A 23,022-nucleotide genomic window follows, 5' to 3' on the forward strand; every position below is an offset into this window, starting at 1 on the left:
GCGAATGGCACTAATGAAGTAAGGTGTGAGATGCACATGCCATTTTGTACATTACTAAAGCACCAAGTGAAGATAACCCTTTATCTATCCTGCCCATTTTGCAAAAGAAGCACAAACTGCCTCTTGAAAAAATACCCAAAAGAATGACTTCGCCCATTCTCAGTCAACACTCTCTGTCTCCACCACAGTGATGAATCCATATCCAATCTTACAATATATCAATCTCTCTTCACACCCACCACCACCACCACAACAACAACCCCACCTCCTCACAACGCCCGCGGATCAACCTCAACCACCGGCCCCGTATACGTCTTCTTCGCAAGCAACACATAATACAGCACACTAAACGCCGCGACACCCCCCGTCACCACCCCCGCCCAATTCATACCCTGCAAATCGGGATTCGCCTGCGTAGGCCAAAAGCTAAAGAAAATAATGAGGCAGAGATACGCAATCGCAACTACATTATTCGCTACGCCCGGTGCGCCGCGGAGACGCCAGGGGCCCCATGACATTCTTTTTTCGTGCACTTGTGTATTGCTGTGGATCTGTGGGTGGATTTGCATTGCTGTGTCGGGGATATCGCCGTCGAGGTCGCCGCGGAGACGGCGCCAGAGGAGGAGAGCGACGGCGAGGAGGTAGGAGAGGTAGAAACCTTCGAGGACGAGGGAGATTGTGCCGTTGAAGGCGGTGCTGCTGCCGATGTTGATGAGGGCGAGGAGGGCGGCGAAGAGGGTTACGATGAGGATGGAGATGACGGGGATGGTGCTGCGTTTGTCGATCTGGGTTTTTTTTGTAAGTTTTACATTTTATGCTGATAATGAGGGCAAAAGACTACGTACCATGCTTAGGGCTCTCGAAAAGGGTAGGCCGCGGTCGCGTGCAAAAGACCAGGTCATACGTGATGCGGCGGCTAGACAGCCCATTGCGCTGCAGAATTCGAGTAGCACGATGATGGAAACCATGACTGTGGCGCCGGCTTTTGAACCGACGGCGTGGTGGAATATGCGGAGGAAGGGGGCGGTTTGGGCGTCTTGGTCTTGGAGTAGGCGTGGGATGTCGTCGGCGCTGAAGAGGACGGCGAAGAGCATGCCTAGGGCTAGGGTGCCATTGATGGCGAGACTGAGGAGCATGGAACGGGGGACTTCAGTGCTTGCATTTTTAACTTCTTCAGACATCTATTTTGGTCGTTATTGATATGAAAAGAGTTGGAACATTGGGTTTGTCTCTACTTACGTGGACGACAGAGTCTGTTCCGACAAAAGCTAAGGCATTACCTTGCAGGCCGACGAAAAACGCCAGTGTATGGGTACTCCACGCGCCTTCATTATGAAATTTCGAGAAGATGGCTTTGGCTGAGTTGTGGGCTGGCGTCAGGTAAACCAGTGGAATGAGGATGCCAAAGAACCCAAGGATATGGACGATCAGTACAAGAACCTCGATGGTGGGTAGCGCACCGCTGATGAATACGTTGATGAAGATGCAGAGAAGTAGTAGAGCCCACAGAAGAAGCGTTCCGTGCCATCCTTCTCGCACATAAGCCCCGTTGACGTCGTTCAAACTGACGAGTTGTAGGATGAGGTCAGCAACAAAGTAACATACAGAAGTTAGAGCTGCAATCCATCCAATTACCGTGAGCCAGCCTATGAGAGTTAGGAGTTTGCTGGAAATGTCCCCAGAACGAGCTTACCTGTCACATAGCTGAAGAACTTGTTGCTCGATCGCGGTGCCAGCAGCGACACCCAATGGTATTGACCTCCAGCCGTCGGTACCGCACTAGCCAGCTCCCCAATACAGATAAAGACGGAGAAGTTACCGAGCCAGATAAGGATGAAGCCGTATATAAGACCGGCAGGTCCGCCGCTAAACCATAACAATCAGTTTACCGTCAAGTATGCAATGCGTAACCGAGGTGTCTTACTTACTTGTTGAAGCCTATTGAGAAAACACTAGTAGTATAGCAGCTGGCGTCAGCACAAAAATATCCTTTTCGTATGCAATTACGCATAAACTTACACGAGCAGCGTCTCCCAAGTACACATTAAGCCGCATGACAGACCGGTCATTGACACCAACCCAAAGCGACGCTGTCATAAATCAGATCGGAATATGCACGACTGCTTAGTAGGTCGCTTACCTTCAACACCTGCTCTTTTCCCACTCTTGCCAATTCATACCGATCGCGATCAAACTCCTGACCCTTGAATTCCGACACCAAGCGTCTCTCTCTCGGCCTTATCACACCCTCATCGTCGATATTCTGGAGATGAATCCGCTTCTCCATGGCGCCAGGAAGCCGCGATAGACCAGGCAAACTCTCCGCAGCAGCTGACAAGAGATAGACGAAAGATAGACCAGAAAAGGAGTTAGCAAAGCAAAGTCCGTACGTAGGTACCGTATAACCCCACTAAAATCTGCACACCAAGCCCAAATGAAAAAGTATAGAAGTTCAACTCCCAACTCTCACCTAACCCGCAACCAGCCCACCTCCCCAAAAACACGACCGCCAAAACTCACCCTCTAGAACCCACGCCCCTACTAGCCTCAAAAGAAATGGAAGCACGGATCCGTCACACAAAGCCAAACTATATCACCCAAATGCAGCCCAATCTCAATCCACGTCCTCGCCTCTCTCGCAAAACCAGCCACTAAACCGCAGCAAGCAGCGCCCATGTACTCGTTGCAGCGCGTGTCGGGGGATGGGTTAAACGGGTGAAAAGAATACGAATCCTTGGAAAAACAGAATACATCCATGTACATCTATACACGCATGCAACGCCGCTCCGTCGGTTTCCGTCGGTCACCGACTCTGCAAACTACCTACTTCCTTACTTACTCCACACAAAAAAAAAGGCTTGATAGTAAGGGGAACACAGTCGAAAGTGGAAAAAAAAGAAGAGGTAGAATGGAGTACGTAACGTATGAGTGCATGTGAGTGTATTTTGCGTTAAAGCCGCGCAAACGTAATAACCCTCTGTCCGTACCGTACCGTACGGAGGCTGGTTGCAGTGACGGCGGGTACTCGACATATTACACTGCAGGAAACATACCCGTACTGGCGCTCTTGGGGGATTACAGGGGTATGTGATTGGTTGGTTGGGGGAAGCCAAATGTGCGGAGTACGATGGTAGGTGGGGTTGGTGCTAGGGGGATGCGGAATGCGGTGGTGTGCATTGTGGGGTTCCTATTTGAGTAATGGGCCGAGGAGTGTTTTTGTTCCGGTGTGGGAAGAAGGAGTGATGTGTAGTTTGGTCGTCTTTTTGGAGGTTTAGGGATGGTATGGGTGGATTGTGGGTGGGAGGAGGGAAGAGCAGGGTTCTGGGTGCTGTGCAGGGGTAATCTGTGGAGAGGGGGTTTATGTGCTTAGTGTAGTTTTTGTTAGACTACTATACTACGTATTGTTTTAGATGGGAGAAACATATCTTACGCGACGTGTAACTGCAACCTCACCCACGATACATCATCGTGGTCTACTCGACCTACAAGGCCTGTATTCACTAGTCACAACGACTTGCAGCATAAGAAAAATCAACCGTAATACCAATGCCACCCAAGCCCTAACAGCCCTCCACACACTTCCCAGTAACATAATCCTGAATCAAGATTCCCAACCAAGCATCTCAATATCTCAGCACGAAAGGAAACCTAGATCCTGCCAAACGCCACATTCCCCACCCATCCATAGGCACCCCATTCCTCACGTGGAAAAGCCTCCCTGCTACAACCCTCACACACACACGCACACACACACAGAAACAATTCCCTACCCACCATAAATCCATACCAACAGTTCCACACACAAACACCGCATCCACCAACCTAATTCGCCGCCCACCCCCCAGCTTCCCTTCCCTTCCTCCACCCGCCAACCCAAATGTCTCACCCATCCCGCCTACACCATCCGCCTCAACCGCCTCAAACAACCCACCCACATATCTTAACACCACAGTTCCACTACTCTGCCACACGGGAACCTGCGTGAAACGCAGTCACCCGGGTTGTGCCCACGTACGGCGCCGTAGAACATACAACGTACTGCCGTACGTGTGCCACGGCCGGTACATGGACTGCATAGCGAGTGCGGGACTCGGGCTTATGGGGTTTGCTTTTTTTTGTTGTGTGCGAGGGTGTGGTACGGGGGGTGTGTGTTTTGTTGACTGGGAGCAGGGCAGGTGTTGGGATGATGCGTAAGGCTGGGATTGGGAGGGATTGAGGGTTGATTGTGCATGTGGGTGCTGGGAAGGGAAGGGAGGGAGGGTGGGTTGTTTGGTGTTACGCTTGATTAACGAGGGGTGTTTGAGAGAGATAGGTCGTGTTGTACACAAATTGCCGGGAATCTAAGTGAGTGTTGGCAGAGGAGATAGGGGTGGTGGGTTCACGGGGAGCATGTGGTGGAATGGATGAAGCGGTACAGCTGATTGGAAGTTGAGATTGTGGATATGACGCTTACATATGGGATTTGAGTGACTGGAAATCGTCGGATTTTGATGATAGAGATTATGAGTCTCTACTTCCAGATGATACTATAGAAATGCGTTGTATCTTTCTGGGAATTTCAGGCTTTGAATTTTTTCATATCATGTCCATAGATTAGTAGGATAAGAAATCTCATGACTGATACTTCAAGCTAGCCTCCATGCATAACTTCAATCTCGTCACTCGAACCATCGTGCCCCTTAACTTCCGCCTCTTCCCACTCGGCGCTAACAACCGTCGTCTTCAAGATCTTAGAGTGACTTCCTGTGCTCGCAGTCTCCCAACTCTTGTCGTCCACATTTCTATGATGCACAGCTGTAATTTCAACATCGGTTGCGCCATCCAAGCGTCTCGGACCCCCAGGTATCCCAGAAGCAGAATTTGCATGCGTAGTCTTGTCTTGTGAAAACATTGGCAAGAAGCGTTTGATTCCAGTGTTTTCAGCATGGAGGCTCTTTCTACTTGATCTCGTAATCCCGGTACCGAATCTGGAGGCGATACTAGATAGCTGATAGGAGCTGTTTTTACTGCGGGAGACCCCATGCTCAGACGATGTACCTCGACGGCGTAGATCGTCACTCGCATATAAACCTGATGGAACCGACTCAAGGAGGGGTCGTATGTATGGTACGCATGATGTAATGATGGTGATGCACTCAATAATCTGAGCGAGGAGCGTCCATTTCCAGAGTGCCTTGGTAGGATTGGGCGAGGTAAAGCCGTCGAGGTAGACCATTTGGACGGCAGTCGCGACGATGTCTCTATGATATGTAAGCTAAAAAATTTACTGTAGAACAAAATTCATCAAACATACAACGAACGTGCACCGAAAAAGGTAAGGATAGTTATCTTCTTACTCATGCTCATTTGCAGTGTCATGACGACATGCACGGGAAAAGCAGTAAGTGCCAGGTCAGTGAGGATATTGATCGCACCAACCGAACGCCAAAAGGAGACCTATCAACTTGTCAGAAATAAAGGAATAATATGATGGTGAGCTTCGAAAATACAATGTTGAAACACATCTCTTCGTTCCCTAAGAAGCGCCATGGCTCAGTGGTTCCGCACTGGAAAGCTGCAAGACATATTGAGAATACCGTCCAGAGTGCAATGAAGCCAGCCAGCGATAGACCGAGATTTCGATGGGTTTTTGACGCCGTGAGAATCATGAGCAGCGAGATGATAGACAACTTCGCAAATCCCAAAGTTGCGATGTAGAGAAGGTTGTTTGCATATTCGGCCTAAACCACAGTTACCACACCATTGACCCAATAATTGATCTGACGGCATGCCTTACTTTTCGATACACCGTCAGCTGACCCTGGGTAAGTAGCGATATGTCCCTCCCAAGACCATTATGCGTCTGAAGACTGACGGCCCCACCTGATGCTATGCTTGAGGCCTAGTTCACATACATCATCAGTACTATGAGCCAGGCCAACAAGCGAGGCGATGCATCAATGACAACGTACCAGAGCCAGCATGACAAAAGCATCGTCAATATCTATCCTCCTCCGGAGAGCACGCTTCGTAATCAGTCTAGTTAGAACTGCAAGTGCGGAAGTAATCAGCAAGGTCCAGGTAACGACGTTGACGAACGGTCCGACATCCGCGCCGCTTCCCGGCCGCCGCGGGATGGGGCGACGGGAAGAAGTAAAAGGCAGCACTGCCATTCTTGCGCTCTCCCCGTCCTCGTTAAAAAAAGTATGAGACACCGGAAGCTTGCAATATCAGGGAATAAGCGGTAGCGATGACGAACGACTACTCAACTGTGGCTGGCACTGTGGCAGTCTCAGTTGAGACAGATGAGACGTCAGTCAACCAGTGACAGCCAACACATTCGGACAACAAGTGTGTGTGGCTATCAAACGCCTTAATGCGTCTATCCATTCATCTTGGAGCGACACAGGCGCGCAAACAAAGTCAGGCTGCGAGCCGCCAAATGGGCGACAATGCGCGATTGGAAAGCCGAAAGCCAACATATCGCACAAAGTAGTTATCCACTGTCTGTTCACAATACAAGACACCTATAGTGGCGAAACAAGAAAGACAGAAGATTGACAGAATAGCAACAAGTGTGTACAAATCCTAGATGTAGAGACGCAGTTGTATCGCGTTGCACAGGCGTTACAAGGCGACAGAGTGATATGCACGAATGGAGCACTATGTCGATCGCCGACCAAAATGCCCATTTGTATGTTAGTTTGTGTTACCTGGTCAGATGAACAGGTGAGTCAGGTTGGGTTAGCAAATCAGATTATACCCCAGTCGTTAGTATGGGCAGCCTTATCGTGTTATTGGGCTTGCCAGCTTTGACAGGCTTGGTGACCTGCTTTTAAGCTTGTTGATCGTTATGTAACCCTGTAGCACACCATTCTCGGCATTGTGTCACGGCAGCTGTTACCGGGAAGTTGAGTAAGACGACCAGGTGCTGACATTGTGACACATGTGCCAGCGCACATTTGCTGCAGTGATCCATTGATATGCTAGGCCGAGATCCGGTCACCGCTGCAGCGGTGGCGCTCCACACTAGATGGCTGCTCACAAACTCCTACATGGAGAATGTCATGGAACATTGTCAAGGTAGATACGCTCTGCTTGTCAAATTTCGAAGGGATGCATGTTGGGATAAAGTGACTAACGTAGCTCTTAGATACAACTGTTGTTATTCTCTTAACTTGGTGACCAAAGAGCATATTGTACAGCATACTGCGCTTCCGGAGTATGTACTGGATGCAAGTTACTTGATATGGAGCGCGTGGAAAAAACACTGAATACAATTAGCAAATACATCGTACTATGGAAAATAAAATGATATACTTTCAACTTCTGTCAGTAAGTTTGCCCATGTGAATCAAGCATCATGAATGAAACTTGACATGGTCTTTGACAGAAGTCTCGACCCCCCCAATAGTGACAGGATTTGATGCTTCACTTTCTCCCGATAAATGGTGTGTAAGCTCTTTAAGTTTTTGAACATCCTCCCATGAAACATTGTCAGCATCACCAAGCGAAGGTTTTCCGTCCTCCCAGTGAACTCTGTTATCGATAGGTGCCGGATTTCGGGCCACTTCACTGATATCAGGCACAGCTCGAGCTGCCGCTTTCGTAGGTATGGGAGCTGCACAGATGCTTGTAACAAAGGTAATGAGCGAAATTACGGCGGTGGCGGCGTGCATGGTAGGTAGATTGTACTATTCGTGCTTCTTTGGATTCTCACGTTCTGTCCAAAGGTCAGTATGTGAGCATGGCGCGGGTTTACAGGATATCGCTTTACTCATACGATGAAAGATTGTAGAGTGAGGTTGCAATGTGTGAAAGAGTACATATTAATGTTTTATGCGTTAAGATATATGTGTTGGCCGCTACGTACCTCAGCTTAGCATGTCGGGACCGTCATTTTTCGTATATAATCGTGGTCTTCTCAACATATTAGACGTGCATTGTCCTCAGCCGCTCTCAAAAACCGTAGGCCTCGGAATCACAGTCGCACTGCGCTCGCCCCCAAATCCTCCGAACATCGATCACAGTAATAGGACAAGCCCACACCTCGGTCGATCTGTGATGACAGGGAATGACGATGCTGATAAGGGTGTCTGCCTCGTTCTTTTCGTGGTCAAGCGACTTGACAATACATATCTTCCGATCCATGATCCAAAGATGCTAGTGGCTAACAACCACTATGCTGTGTAGCCTACATCGATATCGCGTCGCATGCTCATCGGAACTTGTATAGAGCCGAAAGACGAGTGTTTTCGTTCGTAACGTGGAAAAACCTAACTTCTAGTATGAATTAAACAGCCAACAACAGAAGCCACAAGCGATTCGCGTCTTCCTGAGCGGGTCGCCTGCGAACTCAGAATACGATCACATCTTCTGCATTCTCGTTGTGCTCATATGGGTCCTTGTGTCCGTGGTGTTCAAAGTAAGCCCGCTGAACGCCTTGATACGGAGATGAAGGCGGGCAAAACGCAAAGTTCTCAAGCGTGTTAGTAGTCTCGCGATAGTCATCAAACTCGTAGCAGGCATGCTGATCTGGGCGCCTCGCCCATGCGATTAATTTGTTCCAGTCGCGACACTTCCGGTTCTGACCATCGCCTGCTTCATGGGATAATGGTGCTGGCATTGGTGTATCATCAGCTGCACACATGATGTCTTGTCGTAGCATATCTAGGCAGTGGTAGATGTGTAGCAGATTGAAGGGTTGTTCGCTGCCCTTGTGTTTCGAGACTATAGCTTTACGAACAAGTTTCTGGTAAAGTCGGTTTTGAGTATTTGCAGAGGTATGCTAAACTCACTAGACAATGTAGGTCGTGTACACCCCTGACATAGTATACACTGCGTTCAGTGTCCCATGGAAATGGAGTGGAGGGTGGCAGACTGAGACGCTCTACAAATTTGTCGTCAAGTGCCACCGCCATGGCGTTTGTATCGATGGCATCCCATGCTGCCTCCATGTCGCTATCGCTTGCATTAGAGTGCCAGTACCTGGTCATGGCGTGATAGGGCACGTTGGTATCGAGAGTCAGTCCGCCTTTAGGACCGTGAGCACACATCGAATATTTCATACCCAGTACCTACTGTACTCGCTCTTGGTAGGAGAGTGTAAGATGCGCAATCTGGCGTTATCCATAACCAACAAGATGTTGGCTGAAAGTGAGAGTAGCAGAAGCGACAAGTATGCAACAAAGCTGCGCGTATTGGTCGGAATGATCTCGGTGCTGTTGGAGTCCCATGAAATGCTCTCTTTTGCTTCTAGTTCCGGCAAGCCATTACCTTCCTCGTCGCGACATAGTGGCTGGTATGCTGGAGATCCTTTCATCTTGGGGTGGTTCATATGATGGACATGGAGCGCCAAACCTACGCGGCCTCATAAGACAGAAATCCTGCAGGCTGTGCAGTACGTGTCCAGGTTACCAGTAGTACAGGCGTACGTCACGACTATTGTCGGGCGAAAACAACCCTTTAGCTATTGCGCTCCGACAGTCGGGTCGTGAATGAACTGCAACGCCATCTGTCTCTGTGGACGGTTACATCGCCGAGCAGGCGGTCTTCCGGCGCTGTACGATCGAGGAAGGTCGCAAGCACCTCCAGGCCATGATAGTGATACCAAGCGAGGGGTTATCGGGCAAAGTGTGCTAGTGTAAAGGGTGTGACTTGCCCGGCCCGCCAAGACGCTAATAGTGTCAACGGTACCTTCCTTGTTGGGCGTCTTCACCCTAACACGGCAATCTACGATGTCCAATACTTGGAATGTGCTATATCTCCGGTTCCGCTGTCCATGCGCCATGGCGGCAAGGTAGCGTATTCGACGACTACTTTACCTGTCCGATATCGCCACAGCCTCATCTGATCACTCAAGTGCAACCATGGGCCAAAGATACTTTGTCCGCGAAGCCAAAACAAAGCAAGAGTTGGATAGCATCTTGGAAGTTGTCTGGGCTGCAAACCACACACCCTACGAACCTTTTATTCAACTGATATTTCCTGTCCTTGGCTATACGGCTGCTCATCGCGAGGCTGCCATCAACGAATCCAAACGACGCTTCTGGGAACAACACCAGGCCGACCGGTCAATCCATTGGTTTTACGCATTCGACACCGTCACAAACAGAGCTGTGGGCTGCGCACAATGGGTGATTTCGACAACAAATCCCTACGCAGCAGGAGCACCAAAGTTGACTGCACCGTGGTGGCCTGAAGGTGAACAGCGGCGTTTCTGCGAATCGATCCTGAATCAGGTGTACAAGCCCCGCGTGAGCTGGATGGCACGGCCCCATTGTGGTAAGTGGAGCATAAGTTTCTTTCTCCAAACGCGCTATTCCAGGGATCGACCGTATTGGAAAATGATTGGGGTTGTTTTCTCCCAGTCGCTAACATTGGCGAATAGCACTCAACTGGATGGCAGTGGATCCTGCTCATCGACTCCGGGGTATTGGTTGCCTGCTTATGGATGTGGGAGTCGCGCGTGCCGACGAGCTCGATGTGGAATGCTGGATGGAAGCGTCGGCCATGGGCAAGCCGCTATACGAAAAGTTTGGTTTTCAGTCGTTGCTGAAAATTGCCTTCGACACCGAAAAACCAAATGCAAGCGACGAATGGAGGAAGAGCGCCCATGAGATGACTCCTGCACCAATTTTCGCTATGTGGAGACCGACAAAGTCTTCTCGACAGGGTAGTCGGGGTGAGGTGCAAATGCCGTGGACGCTAGGTACGCGAGCTTAAAGACCACACATAATTTATTGGGGCTTAATATGGTCAAGCCAGGTAGATGATAGGCAAATGATGTCAGGAAAGATCGAGGATTTGCTATGACTGATGGGAAGATCATGGCCGAAACCTGCAAGGAGCATGCAGATGACGTCGCACACAGAGTGGATATGGCAAAGGAGTCTAGAAATGAGTATGGTCAGAAGGTGGTCAGTAGAAGGAAAGGAAACTTGGACCAACATTTGAGAGTGGAGTAAGTTGTTGTTGGGGTCTGCCTTGTCGTCAGCCGAGTTCATGCGGAGAAAGCTATGGCGGCCAAGTACCGCTGATGATAGGTAGTTAGTAGATAGTAGTCTTACATAATCTTTGCAGCCCCCTTGACTACTACCACAAGGCTGACATTACTACTGAGCAAGATGACAACAGTCGACTGAGTATGTATGGCTGCATCCGATACATATATTGCCCATCTCTTTTGTGTGCCATCTCCTACGGCATCTGCAGCATTCCCATACACAGTCGGGTATGGGCTCAGCACCAGGATAGGGAGTGTAGCATGGTGCGGGGACTGGCAGGGCACGCTTGATCATACCGAGAAAATCAAGGCAAACATGTGGTGGTGTACTGTGAAGGGCAACCCCGTCGCCAGGTATTTGCGAGTGTTGGTAGCGGAGTTTGTCGGCACAGTATAGGGTGGCGTGAGTCAGTTGAAGTTACGTACGATCCAATCTGGCGGGTAGTATAGTAAGTACACGTAGCTGCCAATGTGAAGCAAGCAGCGAAGATCAGGAAAGTGCAGGTCATCGGGCATGCCTGGCTCCTTCCTCCATGTCAGGCCACTGCGTCTGGTGAGCTCGTTGGGCTGCGCTTCATCTTGTACCTTTGAGATTTTGCTCTATTTCTCTAAACATGCTAAATGCTGACTTGGCCCCGCCGTGGAAGATTGTGCGACACAAAATACCTGCCCAAAAGCCCAATCTCTCAACCTAAAATAAACGTCCGAGAAGAGAGAGCGGAAAACGAAGAGACGACGGACGGGCCGAGCTCAGCGGAATGCATTCACAACCACCCAGCTCTGAGCTTCTCAACCGCCTCTTTCTCGGAAACCACGTCTGCCATCTTGGCGGCCATGTCCATGATATTTGCATCGTGAACAGCAGGTGATCTATCACCACAGGCCTCGCCAACAACCTAGTAATATGGTTAGCGACGTCTCCACAGGCCCAATAATTGCCATGTTAGTGCACACCATTGGTCGGAATCCCAGGCACATTGCGTCCAGAGTAGTTGCACGCACACAGCCACTGGTACTGACACCGCAGATGACCAGAGTATCCACGCGGGAGATTTGGAGGCGCGTAGAGAGGTCGGTTCCGAAGAAGGCGGACGGGTAGCGTTTGGACACGACGACTTCCCCTGCAGCAGGCTCCAGGCCCGGAACCCAACTCTCGAGGCCCGTTTCCTTGCCCCGCTGGAAAACATGCAGCAACGGGACCTTGCAGGCGAACAGCCCCGCGTCGGCCATGTCAGGCTCCATATACTCAACGCGGGTCCATATCAATGGTACTTTTCCCTGGCGGGCGGCATGGACGAGTTTTGCGATGGATGCGGGCACAGCCGCAGAGGCAGGGTTTGACCGCGTGTCGAGCGGGCTATCCTCACTCCAGTAAGCATTGCAGACGTCGACAAGCAAAAGGGCCGGTCTGTTGCCCCATCCGATGGTTCCTGCAAAGCCGCTCGCATGGCCGCGTGGGGCTTGGGATGCCATGTCGTTGTCGTGTGGTTAGTAGGTTAGTCATGATCAAAGCCGGCCGTCGAGGGCAGAAGCTATCATGGTAGCGTCGCGTCTAGGGGACGAGCCGTCTGCTTGTACCCAGGGGACTGACGGCCATCATCGTCACCTTTTCATCTGCGCCAGACATGGCTCACGTTATAAGGACGCAATGTTGACCACGCCCCCCCGGCATGGATTGGACGGATGTTCGGACCAGTCGGGAGGCGTTTGAGCGGCTTTGCTGGAGACGGGAGTATGTAGCCGCCGGCAGCGCGGGCCATTGATGCGCCGACGCCCATACTACCCGAGGTATCTCGACGATTTCGCACTGCCACATGGGCAAGCCCGCGGCTGCACGCATTTCAAAGCTCTCGCGTCTCGATGCAATGGCCTACCGTGTCGCCAACCGGCCTGTCAGCGCAGTATTGATTTCTGGCACCATCCAATACGCGCGCCTGGAGCCCTTTATTCTTCACAGCAACCTCGACCCCGGACTTGGCATATGATCGGACTTCCCCACACGAGCGCGACCTCCGCGAGGGCGCAACCGGAGACCGATGGCTCTCCCTCTCCCAAGTCTGCCAGCCTCGCTCCCATCATGGACGTTCGGGAGGGTAGGATAGGCAACGCCTTTGCCTGCGAGAGATGTCGAAAACACAAGGTTCGCTGTGTGCCCTCGGACACTCCGAGCATTTGCCAGAGGTATGTTGACTCGTCGCTGTTGTTACTCCACATCCAATGACACGTGCCCCAGGTGCCAGAAGGCTAGAGTAGAGTGCGTAGAGCATGTCGCCCGCAGGCGGCCTGCAAAGGCACGCACTGATGGCCAGACTCCCAGCAAACTGCGCGACTTTGACAAGAAGCTGGACAAACTGTCTGCCATTGTTGCGACCATGGCGCCGTCTCCGGCTCAAACCAGTTTACCCTCGGTAGTCACTATTCCCTCCCAACTGGCAGTCCTAGACCCGCCGCAGCAAGCCCAAACGGCGAAACAAGCAATTGTTCCAACAGTGCCTCTGTCGTCTGCGCCTACCACTGCACTTCTCCCAAGCCCCGGATCTCAACCTGAAAATTCATTGCCATTTTGGGAATCTTTTAACGAAACTCTGTCATGTCTTGGCCAGTTGGATCCCCTCATCAGGTCCATCAGCTTGGTACACATGCAAATGCTGCTTGATACCTACCGTGGCATGGTCGACTACTTTCCATTTGTCGTTGTACCGAGAGACTGTCGTTGTCAGGATCTGTTCCACAATCGCCCAATGTTGTTGTTTGCCGTACTAACAGCCGCATCCTACGATTCACCACAGCTCCGTCACTCACTTGGCCAAGAATTCCGAAAGGTCGTCATGGTTAAGATCATGCAAGGCGAAAAGAGTTTGGATTTGCTCCAGGGACTGTTGGTTTTTATAGCTTGGCACCAGCACTACATGGACGCTCAGGCCGTTTCAATCACCTTGCTTCTTCAGCTGTGCCTGGGCATAGCACATGACCTGGGTTTGGACAACATATCAAGAGCCGCAAGGAGTCCTCTGCACAAGGATGACCCCAGAGACAAAGAAGCTAAACGGGCTTACCTGGGATGTTACTATCTATCCTCCAATATAGGGTTGATGCAGCCTCTGAAGGCACGATCCATGTCACACACGACGACTGTCCGAAATTACGCTTCTGAATTGGCTTCTTCATGGGAAAACAAGACAGACACAGTTCTCCCTATCTTGATGGACGTCTGTCAGTACATGGAAGATGTGGAGGAGACATTTCGCAGTCAGTCAGAGCAGGCAGTGGTTGTCCGCACACAAGTCAATCGTTTGAACGAGAAGTGGGAGAACATTCGCCTTTCCTCCAAACTACAGGCGAATGACTTTGGTGAGCATTGAATAGACACAACCTGATTGAAGTAACACTAACAGCACACCAGCAACCCTGCAATGGTTACAGCTTGCAGCCCGCATACATCTCTACCGCATCGCCGCTTCTGTCGATCTTGTAGACCGAGACTGTACACCTTGGGCCTCAGGGTTCCAGCTGTCACTACGTGTGACGTACGTGCGATCCCTCGAGCAATTCCTCGACAACACCACCAAACTCTCCTCGAACCAATTCGAATCCATTTCATTAATCGACTGGCTCAACCTTGTAAACACCATTACCAGCTTGAGCAAACTCACCCTTTACGCATCGCCCATCCCCGGCTGGGACCCCAGCGAGCTGCAACTAGCACGAACATTCGATCACTACCGCGACCAACTCTCCTCGCTCATGCCCCGCCCACGAGATACCTCCAACAACCGAGAAGATGCCTTCGAGCGATTCCGCCGCATCACTTCGACTATGCGTCTGGCTCTGCACGACGCACCTGGCAGAGGGAGTCCCAACGGAACCACGTTCGAGCTCTCGACAGGCTCAGGCCGCACAGTATCGCTACTGCATAACCTCGCCCTCCCGAAGATCAACGGCGGAATCACAAATGGTGCAGAGAAGCTGCCGAGTCTTCGTGACGTAAACCCCTCATTCGACGTGACGAGTAATGATTTTCACTGGAAATTCTTACTCGGTACTGTTTGAAAAGGGTGGTTTTCCTTTATACCTTACGTCTTCCACGCCACTCCTATATCTCCTCATCTACATGTTTTTCCTTTTTTTCCAATCAAGTCTTCCTCCGCTACCAAAAAACGGGTCCCGTAATCGCGTTGTGTTTTTTTTCCACGAAAAAAAGGGGGGGCGGCGACAGCAGTATGAGAGAGGGCAATCGGGTAGAAACTTAGCCCCCCCTCCCCCCCTTTCCCCCAGCGTTCTAACGACATGTCCCACCTGTTTTTTTCCTGTCTGCCGAAACAAATACCTACCATTAGTTCTCTTTCCTTCGCGCGCTCTCTCTCTCCACATCTCTATCTCCATGATCTTTTTTACTCATTTATATATACCCAGCATCATCATTTATCTTGGTTGGTTGACAGATTTACTTGTCATTATTTGACACCCCCATTGTTGTTGTTTTTTGTTCTTATGCAGAGAGAATACCAAAATAACGTCTTTTGAAAGTTATGGTTGCTTTTTGTTTGGATTGCGAAGTTTACGCTACATGCGTCTTGAATGTCCTCCCCCCATTCCCCTTTCTTTCAATCTCTCCTGCAAAAGAGTCCATAATGTGGGGTGTGTGTACGTGTGATGAATTTAAATTGTGTTTTTTTTTGGTGTGATTTGTGATGATGGGTGAATTGTAATGGGTGGTATAGCGTCGGGTGGGTACGGGTGAGCTGACGGTCGGGAAAAGGGGGGGTGGGTAGATAGCCGAGTGCTGGGCAGAAGAGACAAAGCCAAACGGCACAGCCACAGGTGTTGAGAAATAAATTTTACTGAAATAAAAAGTTCGCTGGATAGGAAAAAAAAGTCCAAAAGTCCAAAGTTCAAAGAAGGAATAAAAATCTCTAATCTTCTTGAATTCCTTCATTTCGACTAAAACTACACAAATGCCGGGTATCATTGCGCCCTTTTTCACCTACAATACAGTGGCCTTTCCTCCATTCTTCTGTTTTTTTTTCTGGAGTTTCTAATCACAATACTCCTCCCCACACTTCGCTACCCCACATCGTACCCCATTCTCGCGCTCAGCGAATCATCCGAAAAGGATGACCTTCCGTACTAAACACCCAACTATCCAGACTCGCGACCTCGACATCCGAAAACGTAAGCCAGAGATATTTGAGCGTCTCCGCGGCCCAAAAGCTTTCTTGCACGTCAACCCATCTGGTCTCATCTTGCGAACTAGTATCGTAGACATCTGCTAGCTGTGCGTATCCAAATGGTGCCTTGCAGTGTTTTTCGAATGCAGAAAAAGCGTCCCAGGCCCAGTCGCGATAGCGTTGCTCGCCGGTGATACGCCAGGCGTAGAAGATGCTTTCGACATACTCAGGACGACCTTTGTACGCTGGGTCGCGGGACCAGATACCAGTGGTAGACGCTTCTTTCTTTTGACGCGGGGTCTCTGGACCGAAGAGCGGGTTGTCGTAGCTGAATTTTGGAGTCCAGGACCAGATTTCTGGGCCGATTTTAGTGGGGGTGGAAGTATATGCGTGGTGGCAGCCCTCGAGGAGTGCAAGAGCAAAGGTGCGGAGGGGTTTTTCAGTGTAGAATTTTGAGGCGAGAAGAATGGTGCCGGGGGCGAAGCAGGCGAGGTGGCTTTGTTGATTCTCGAACTGCTCGTCATCTTGGCGACCGAGGAACAGGTGCTGCATGAGGTGTCCGGGTGCAGGCGCAGAGCGGGAGGCAAGGTGTCTACGGAGAGAGTAGGCAGCCCTCACAAAGCGTTCTTTGTACTTTGGGAGATGGGGGTCTGAGGGAGGTGCCAAGATTGTCACTTTGACGAGGTACTCGTAGTAGGAATCGTGACCGGCATCCCAGTGTCTTTGGCGGCGGACAGGCTCTCCTGTCATGATATCGACAGGGGCATCTACCATTCCTGGCCATGGTGTCCTCCAATTGGACCACACTAGAGGTGCCCATGCTTTTGTAGAATTCAAGACGTAGATATCATCGCCAGTCAGCCTTGTCAGAACGCGGTTTTCCAGGATTGAAGAGCCGATTCGCGCAGGTCCAATTGCAGGATGCTCAAATTCGCGCTGTGCGGGGTCATCGTGTAGGATGAAAGAAGGATGTGGCTCGCCTTCTTTTGTCGTAAAGTCTACACGGGGCCACGGCAAGCCTGTAGGGGTGTCGTATGCTGGCGCTAGCTTGCCTGCCAGAGTAACTGCCTGCTCAAGTATGAGATCGCGCGCCTCTCCAGTCAGTACATCCTCGGGAATCAGCCCAACATCATACAGATCCACAATGGACAGTAGTCCGCCCAAGTAGCGTATCGTGGTCTCGAAGGGGTCGACAAGGTCCTCTGCTTGGGTAAAGTTGATAGCCACCACATGTTCCAACGAGAGTGCTAGCTCATCCCACAAGCCCATGAGAGCCAGTGTGCTTGCCGAGTCTACGATGAAAGCGCCCCAGCCATTTCTGGACGAAGCACTGCGCCCTGACACAGGCAAGATATCGTCGTGACCCCAAGCGCGCTCCTTGTACTTCCAAAAGGTATATTTCATGGCATCGCGCACACTGTTTGCCCGCGTCTCGTCCGCCTTGCCAGTGCCGTTCCAGTCGGCATATTGTATTTGTGCGCCAGCTTGCGTCGCACCCTGTCCGCGAAAGGTTGGGTTCTGAAACTCCTTGAAGAGTAGGTAGAGAGTGATGACGATAATAGCAGCGAGGAGCTTGAACGACGACTCGGGATTGCGTTCAAACTTGGATTTGCCCCAGCGGCGGAAGCCGGGCATGATTGGAGAGGATTAGAAGCCGTATAGTGCTGGCGGGGGCCTCAAGAAGCGGGTGGTAATAGCGCGCACATCTGTCCTCCGAGACGGGGTGCGGAAATGGGGCAGTCTACGTTAGTGTTTCAACGCGGGCATGCCATGGCCTGCCAATTGCGTCAAGCTGGAAGGAACAACAGGACCGTGAGAGACCAGTTGGACCATGAAAGTTGTCGAGGTTGTGGTGTGAGATGGCGCGTGCTGCTGGTACTTGGCCTGGCCTTGGCATTGCGAGTCGTTGTGCGTTGTTGTGCGTCGTCATACTACTGCCGAGCCTGGAGCATCACCACAATAGCAACTTCACAACACCCAACATGGCCGTCTGGCAGTACGAAATATCCTGTCCAGATGACCACAATTTTTCTGACTTACTGACCATGTTTCAGGTGGTTCAAGAGCATACCGCCCAAGACACGCATGATTATTGGTGTGGGAGTCATGGCGTATGCGGGTGTTGGCCTCTACATCTCCGATGTGGCTGAAGAAAAACTCGGCTATGTCCCTACTGAAAAAGACAAGGAGCATTTGAAGGATGCTCTGCCAAAGATATCTGCTGTGGAGAAGCGGAGCACGTGAATGTTTGAATCATCTTTTGCGCAATCCACGCATGAAAACCTACGTACATGCACATGGCGGCAACAGTGAGTATATTTCGATATTACTGCTTGTATGTATAAAGTAGCTCAAGTCTGACAATCTGTAGCATCAACTGCCTTCTTTTTGTTTTTATAAATTGACTTGCGGGATAAAATGTCGTCGAAGTAATCATCAAAAGGTCAAATGACATGCATATTTGCGCAGTGGCTTTTCAGAGGGAAAGGCTTTGTTATTGAGATCTAGGGGTTGAATCAGAAGAAAGAAGATGGGGAGACGAGACATGGAGGGGGCTAGATTGAAACTCAAATTCAGACCATCTTTCCTCCACCAACATCCAGCATTCTATATACATCCATCACTCAAGCTCAATCCCGCTCACACTGGCTATACCAAACCAGCATCATCCACGCACACCAACCCACTCACAGAACTCCCAGAAGCTAGTATATCCTAACACTTCCCATGCCTGCGCAGACGCCCCGAAGTATCAGCACCACGCTGCTTCGTAGCCGCCGTCGAAGGTGTCGCGGATCCAGGCGTCGTCGCATTACCACTGTCAGTACCATCCCACAGCTGCGGTCCCGGCAGGGGATACTTCGTCGCCTTCTTCGCATCCTCCGAGTCAATATTAAACGCAAGGCCGGGTTCTGTCCCTGTATACGCGCCAGGGAACGACACTAGATAAGATGCAGGAGGCGATGCGGTGCCAGAGCCTGTGACGGTGAATTGGGCGCATTCTGGGTAGACTGGGTAGGGGCGTTAGATTAGCTGAATCGTGTGTTGAAGTATTAGGGGAAAGTTACATTGAGGATTGTTTGCTTGGTGTAGGGCAGTGAGTTCGTGTCTGAACATGTACTCGCCGGCTAGGACATTTGGGACGGTGATGGTTGCGTTAAGGGTTTCGAAGATGGCGTCGCCGGCCCAGATACCGGCGTTTTCAGTGCCGGATATGAGACCTTGCTCGAAGATCTTGACTAGGGGTTGTGGTTAGTGATGTGGGCGGTTTGGTAGGATGGGTGTGCGTTCTTACACCAGACTTTGCCTGAGCCGTCCCAACTGTCGCAGGAACCGGGGCACTTGGCCATGTAGACCATGAAGGTGGCTGGTCTATGAGTCCATTGCTTCCAGTGGGTTGTCAGTTTGGCGCCTGCGGCGATGGTGCCTGTTACACCAGTGCCCAATGCTCCCTTGTTGTTGCATCGTATGTTCACAGTCTGGGAAACAGGTTAGAATATCAGTATCTTATGTTGTGCTGAAGTCTTACTGTGAGATCCTTTATGAAGAGAGGATCATAAGATGAATACTGTCTCTGTATACTCTTTTGCCCGGCTGGGTCGTTGTATGGTTCCCATCTGAACGTTCTTAGCCCTTATCGAAGTATTCCATACGTAGGAAGAGGCGTACCCTTCGTATACTTTATCACCCGTAATGTACTTGTCAATGCCTCCATGTGCAAGTGCAGTCACGGCTAGCGCAGTTGCTGTGATAAATACAGAAGCCTTCATGTTGTATATAGATTGCCGAGGTGGTTATCTAGTGTAACCCAAGATCGTACTTTAGTGGAGAGAAAGAGAGCCAAGAATGTGATCAATTTATATCTCTCCTGAGTCTCCACATATTCGATCAGTGTCACGCGTACTCGGGCTGTATATCGTAACCTCCCCATCGATGAAACAGCACTCAACCCAGTTGTCAAGTCCCAAATTCTGTTTATGTAGAGCCTAGCGAGATCGTGACCTATAGAGAGCCATTGTAATCGAAGTATTAACTTAAACCCCATCCGATACTAATATAAGACAAACTCTATAGTCTGGCGAGTATGACGAATAAGACGAAGTTTTCGTCGTGACATAAATGAATAGTGCAGGGGTGTTAACAGCCGGAAGTCCAAAGTTGCGGGGAAAGCGGCAGGATGTGGCTCGTCACTTGGGTGCGTAATAGATTTGACACGTGGGCTATTCTACGCTAAATCCTTTCTGATCGGGGCTCTGAATGCTTGTTCCGCTTTGAAGTATTACGATCAAAGCTTTGATGTTTGACGGCCAGTAGTACTGTCAGTGGTCCAATGACAACGACGACAGACATTGGGGCTGAGAAGAGTCTTCCCAAACAGGTATTGCATAATACCGGAGATTCGACTGCGGATAATTACTGAAAGTTCAGATGAACCTTTAACATCTTTGCTAATGTCGTGTCACATCAATCTCAGGATGGTGATGATACCCACTTTCAAAGTTACTCATGAATCTAGGCAATGCGCTATGTCATCTGCCCCAACAACATATATTACTCTGTAGCGCCGTGCAGTAATGCCTGGTCGGAGAAAATTGCGTGAGTTGTGAATCGACCGAAGCATGGTTAGCCAACAAATGAGATGTTGAACAGAGTGCCTGGTCCATGGCAAGATTGAGATGCAGAAAAATGTGCGTTGCGCCTCGGGCACATTGACCAAAGTTCCGACACGAACACGGAATTTCCCAAGCTCTGTATTGGACTGTGGCAGAATAGACTAGGCTTGTTCAGTCGTGCAAACTGTGTGTGAATAGTGTTGATTAGGTGGGGCGGCGCCGCTGCAGTTTCAGGACAGGAGGAAATGCTGCCCAGGCATGAGTATATGTGATACTTCCGCGCTTGAGATTGCTACTCAAAAAGTCTATGCCGAAAGGAAGGGGAACGATTGTGTTAGGAGTTGATTGGTCACTCCAATTTGACATTACTGCATCTTGATGAACTCAGGACGTCCAAATCAAAGATACCCAAACCATTGCCCAAGAAGAAAGGAGGAGATTCTCACCTCATCTCCTTTCTAGACTTGAGTATCACCCATGCTTCTTCATGCTCACATGTGAGAAGTGAATATCCTGCCTCAACGCCATATTTCATCAATAACCCTCTGCAACCAAAGGACTAGAACCAATTCTCCTTTTGACAGATGTTTACCTCTCGAACAATCTTAGCACGCATAGTGGCAGCTACTCAGGCGTACTTCTGCCCCTCGCGCTTCTGGAGAGTTACCAAGAGGTCATAGAAGTCCTTCCTCCAGTCGACACACTCGAGGTACTCCCACCAGAGACGAAGTGCAGGCGTCTCGTCCATGTCAGACTGCATGTAGTTAGCAACATCTCTTTCTGTACTGTCAAATCACTTACTGCATTGAATGCATCAAGAATGGACTGCTTCTTAATCATGGCCGTCTTCATACAGGCTTCACGATCCCACTGACGAAGCTCATCGACATACTTGCGCACATCTCTAACCATTTTCTCTGTGAGCTTTGCGTCTTCGACAGAGTTGACAGTAGTCTCATTGTCTGGGGAGGCAAAAAGACAGCCGCTATACTCAGGCCTGCGGAAGAAGTGCTTCTTAAGTTCCTCAGTAACCCATTCGTCCCTTGTCGGCGAGGCGAGCTCTTCGGCCCAGAAGTTCTTGACATTCTCAGGAACCTTAGTCGCCATGGTGTCATGATCCAACTTGTCGGACCAGCGGGTCTGCGAGTAATTGCCATAGTACACGTAACGCTTGTCGACAAGAACAAACATAGGTACATTCTCGTACGAGTTGGAATCAGCGTCGAAAAGGCCGCCAAACTCTTCTTCAGGAGCCTTATTGAAGAATGCCGTGAGTTTGGCACCGTGCATGCCAGGTGCTTGAGGGAGATATGGTTCGTTTTCCAGGTCAAGCTGGTATTACGTACGGTTCCTGAGTATGCAAGGGCCTTTGCCTTTAACAAACCGTAGACCTGGTGACCAAGGAATACCACCCAGATGGTTTGCAAGGAAGTCTGGATGAAACGTGACATCTGCACATGGGATGTTGCCTGCGAATGGAGCCAAGGTGGTGATATGGTGAGGCTTCCAAGACTCTGGTTTGCCTGGGACGGTGATCTTGGGGGAAGGAGGAGGGGTCGGCGCTGGCATTAGCTGCTGCTTAGCTTGCGAATCTACAAGTGCAACGGCAGCTTGACTCTGTTTTGGACTGCCGGATGATCAGCTTTCGACTGTTCGATGAATATCAGGGTATACAAAACTCACCTATCACTAATGCTAGATGCAACCTTCTTACGCAAATGAGGAGGAGTCGACGTCTTGGCTGTACCGTCGGAACCGTTGTTCACAGATGGATGAGCCTCTTCCTTAAGCCTTTTCAACTCCAAGCCGAAGTGTTTGGCGTTTTGAAGTGATGCTTCAATGTCACTGGCAGTTCGCAACGCACCAGCGTGTACTGGAAAGTCAGGCTTGTTCAGCTTGTCGACGGTGATGGAAAGGGAGTGCCAGAGTTCTTTGAGACCAACGATATCCTCCTGTAAGCCTGCATGCCTCTCTTCGAGGTTCAGGACACGAGACTCGAGATAAGTAAAAGTACTGCTTGCCTGAAGGGCCTCGTTCTGCTGAGAAGCAGTCGGCAAGAACTTACTGGCTGCAGGATCAAGGGTTTTACCCATGGTTTTGACGGGGCACGAAGAATACTTGAAGGGAATGGCCATGTCGGGTTTGGATACAGTAAGTACGGAGGAAGTTATGAGGTTTCTTGCAGCTAGGAAGGTTGAAGTTAAGCAAAGACTGCTACGAATATTAGCTTAAAATAAACCAAGAGGTGAGAGGCCTA

The 23,022-nt window shown here is 50.3% G+C and overlaps 11 protein-coding genes across 11 annotated transcripts; 3 read left to right on the top strand and 8 right to left on the bottom strand.

The window, feature by feature from the left end:
• Positions 1-269: 269 nt before the first annotated feature.
• On the bottom strand, positions 270-2,287 carry COCCADRAFT_2374 (uncharacterized protein; the record flags this gene model as incomplete). The annotated part of the gene is made up of 7 exons (XM_007710907.1): positions 270-785; positions 846-1,181; positions 1,240-1,646; positions 1,694-1,866; positions 1,929-1,952; positions 2,020-2,090; positions 2,141-2,287. 7 exons carry the CDS (start codon positions 2,285-2,287, stop codon positions 270-272), a joined length of 1,674 nt encoding a protein of 557 aa, XP_007709097.1.
• A 2,343-nt stretch (positions 2,288-4,630) lies between these two features.
• On the bottom strand, positions 4,631-7,658 carry COCCADRAFT_34068 (uncharacterized protein; the record flags this gene model as incomplete). The annotated part of the gene is made up of 5 exons (XM_007710935.1): positions 4,631-5,240; positions 5,294-5,436; positions 5,490-5,720; positions 5,777-5,868; positions 7,415-7,658. The coding sequence occupies 5 exons, from the start codon at positions 7,656-7,658 to the stop codon at positions 4,631-4,633; spliced, it is 1,320 nt and encodes a 439-aa protein (XP_007709125.1).
• Positions 7,659-8,335: 677 nt separating this feature from the next.
• Positions 8,336-9,301, bottom strand: COCCADRAFT_34069 (uncharacterized protein; the record flags this gene model as incomplete). Its single annotated transcript, XM_007710936.1, has 3 exons — positions 8,336-8,731; positions 8,778-9,013; positions 9,061-9,301. 3 exons carry the CDS (start codon positions 9,299-9,301, stop codon positions 8,336-8,338), a joined length of 873 nt encoding a protein of 290 aa, XP_007709126.1.
• A 547-nt stretch (positions 9,302-9,848) lies between these two features.
• COCCADRAFT_87857 (uncharacterized protein) lies at positions 9,849-10,704 on the top strand (the record flags this gene model as incomplete). Its single annotated transcript, XM_007710963.1, has 2 exons — positions 9,849-10,263; positions 10,370-10,704. 2 exons carry the CDS (start codon positions 9,849-9,851, stop codon positions 10,702-10,704), a joined length of 750 nt encoding a protein of 249 aa, XP_007709153.1.
• Positions 10,705-11,093: 389 nt separating this feature from the next.
• Positions 11,094-11,279, bottom strand: COCCADRAFT_87828 (uncharacterized protein; the record flags this gene model as incomplete). Its single annotated transcript, XM_007710964.1, has 1 exon — positions 11,094-11,279. The coding sequence occupies one exon, from the start codon at positions 11,277-11,279 to the stop codon at positions 11,094-11,096; it is 186 nt and encodes a 61-aa protein (XP_007709154.1).
• A 469-nt stretch (positions 11,280-11,748) lies between these two features.
• Positions 11,749-12,457, bottom strand: COCCADRAFT_2378 (uncharacterized protein; the record flags this gene model as incomplete). Its single annotated transcript, XM_007710908.1, has 2 exons — positions 11,749-11,880; positions 11,939-12,457. The coding sequence occupies 2 exons, from the start codon at positions 12,455-12,457 to the stop codon at positions 11,749-11,751; spliced, it is 651 nt and encodes a 216-aa protein (XP_007709098.1).
• Positions 12,458-12,965: 508 nt separating this feature from the next.
• On the top strand, positions 12,966-15,034 carry COCCADRAFT_87763 (uncharacterized protein; the record flags this gene model as incomplete). The annotated part of the gene is made up of 3 exons (XM_007710965.1): positions 12,966-13,165; positions 13,218-14,335; positions 14,388-15,034. The coding sequence occupies 3 exons, from the start codon at positions 12,966-12,968 to the stop codon at positions 15,032-15,034; spliced, it is 1,965 nt and encodes a 654-aa protein (XP_007709155.1).
• Positions 15,035-16,077: 1,043 nt separating this feature from the next.
• Positions 16,078-17,787, bottom strand: COCCADRAFT_87911 (glycoside hydrolase family 47 protein; the record flags this gene model as incomplete). Its single annotated transcript, XM_007710966.1, has 1 exon — positions 16,078-17,787. One exon carries the CDS (start codon positions 17,785-17,787, stop codon positions 16,078-16,080), a length of 1,710 nt encoding a protein of 569 aa, XP_007709156.1.
• A 347-nt stretch (positions 17,788-18,134) lies between these two features.
• COCCADRAFT_2381 (uncharacterized protein) lies at positions 18,135-18,396 on the top strand (the record flags this gene model as incomplete). The annotated part of the gene is made up of 2 exons (XM_007710909.1): positions 18,135-18,148; positions 18,207-18,396. 2 exons carry the CDS (start codon positions 18,135-18,137, stop codon positions 18,394-18,396), a joined length of 204 nt encoding a protein of 67 aa, XP_007709099.1.
• Positions 18,397-18,867: 471 nt separating this feature from the next.
• On the bottom strand, positions 18,868-19,922 carry COCCADRAFT_87782 (lytic polysaccharide monooxygenase; the record flags this gene model as incomplete). Its single annotated transcript, XM_007710967.1, has 5 exons — positions 18,868-19,163; positions 19,221-19,391; positions 19,448-19,631; positions 19,682-19,769; positions 19,822-19,922. The coding sequence occupies 5 exons, from the start codon at positions 19,920-19,922 to the stop codon at positions 18,868-18,870; spliced, it is 840 nt and encodes a 279-aa protein (XP_007709157.1).
• Positions 19,923-21,393: 1,471 nt separating this feature from the next.
• Positions 21,394-22,858, bottom strand: COCCADRAFT_34076 (uncharacterized protein; the record flags this gene model as incomplete). Its single annotated transcript, XM_007710937.1, has 4 exons — positions 21,394-21,519; positions 21,567-22,063; positions 22,112-22,392; positions 22,449-22,858. The coding sequence occupies 4 exons, from the start codon at positions 22,856-22,858 to the stop codon at positions 21,394-21,396; spliced, it is 1,314 nt and encodes a 437-aa protein (XP_007709127.1).
• Positions 22,859-23,022: the final 164 nt, after the last annotated feature.

This window comes from Bipolaris zeicola, assembly GCF_000523435.1.
Source record: "Bipolaris zeicola 26-R-13 unplaced genomic scaffold scaffold_23, whole genome shotgun sequence".
Lineage (NCBI taxonomy): Eukaryota > Fungi > Ascomycota > Dothideomycetes > Pleosporales > Pleosporaceae > Bipolaris > Bipolaris zeicola.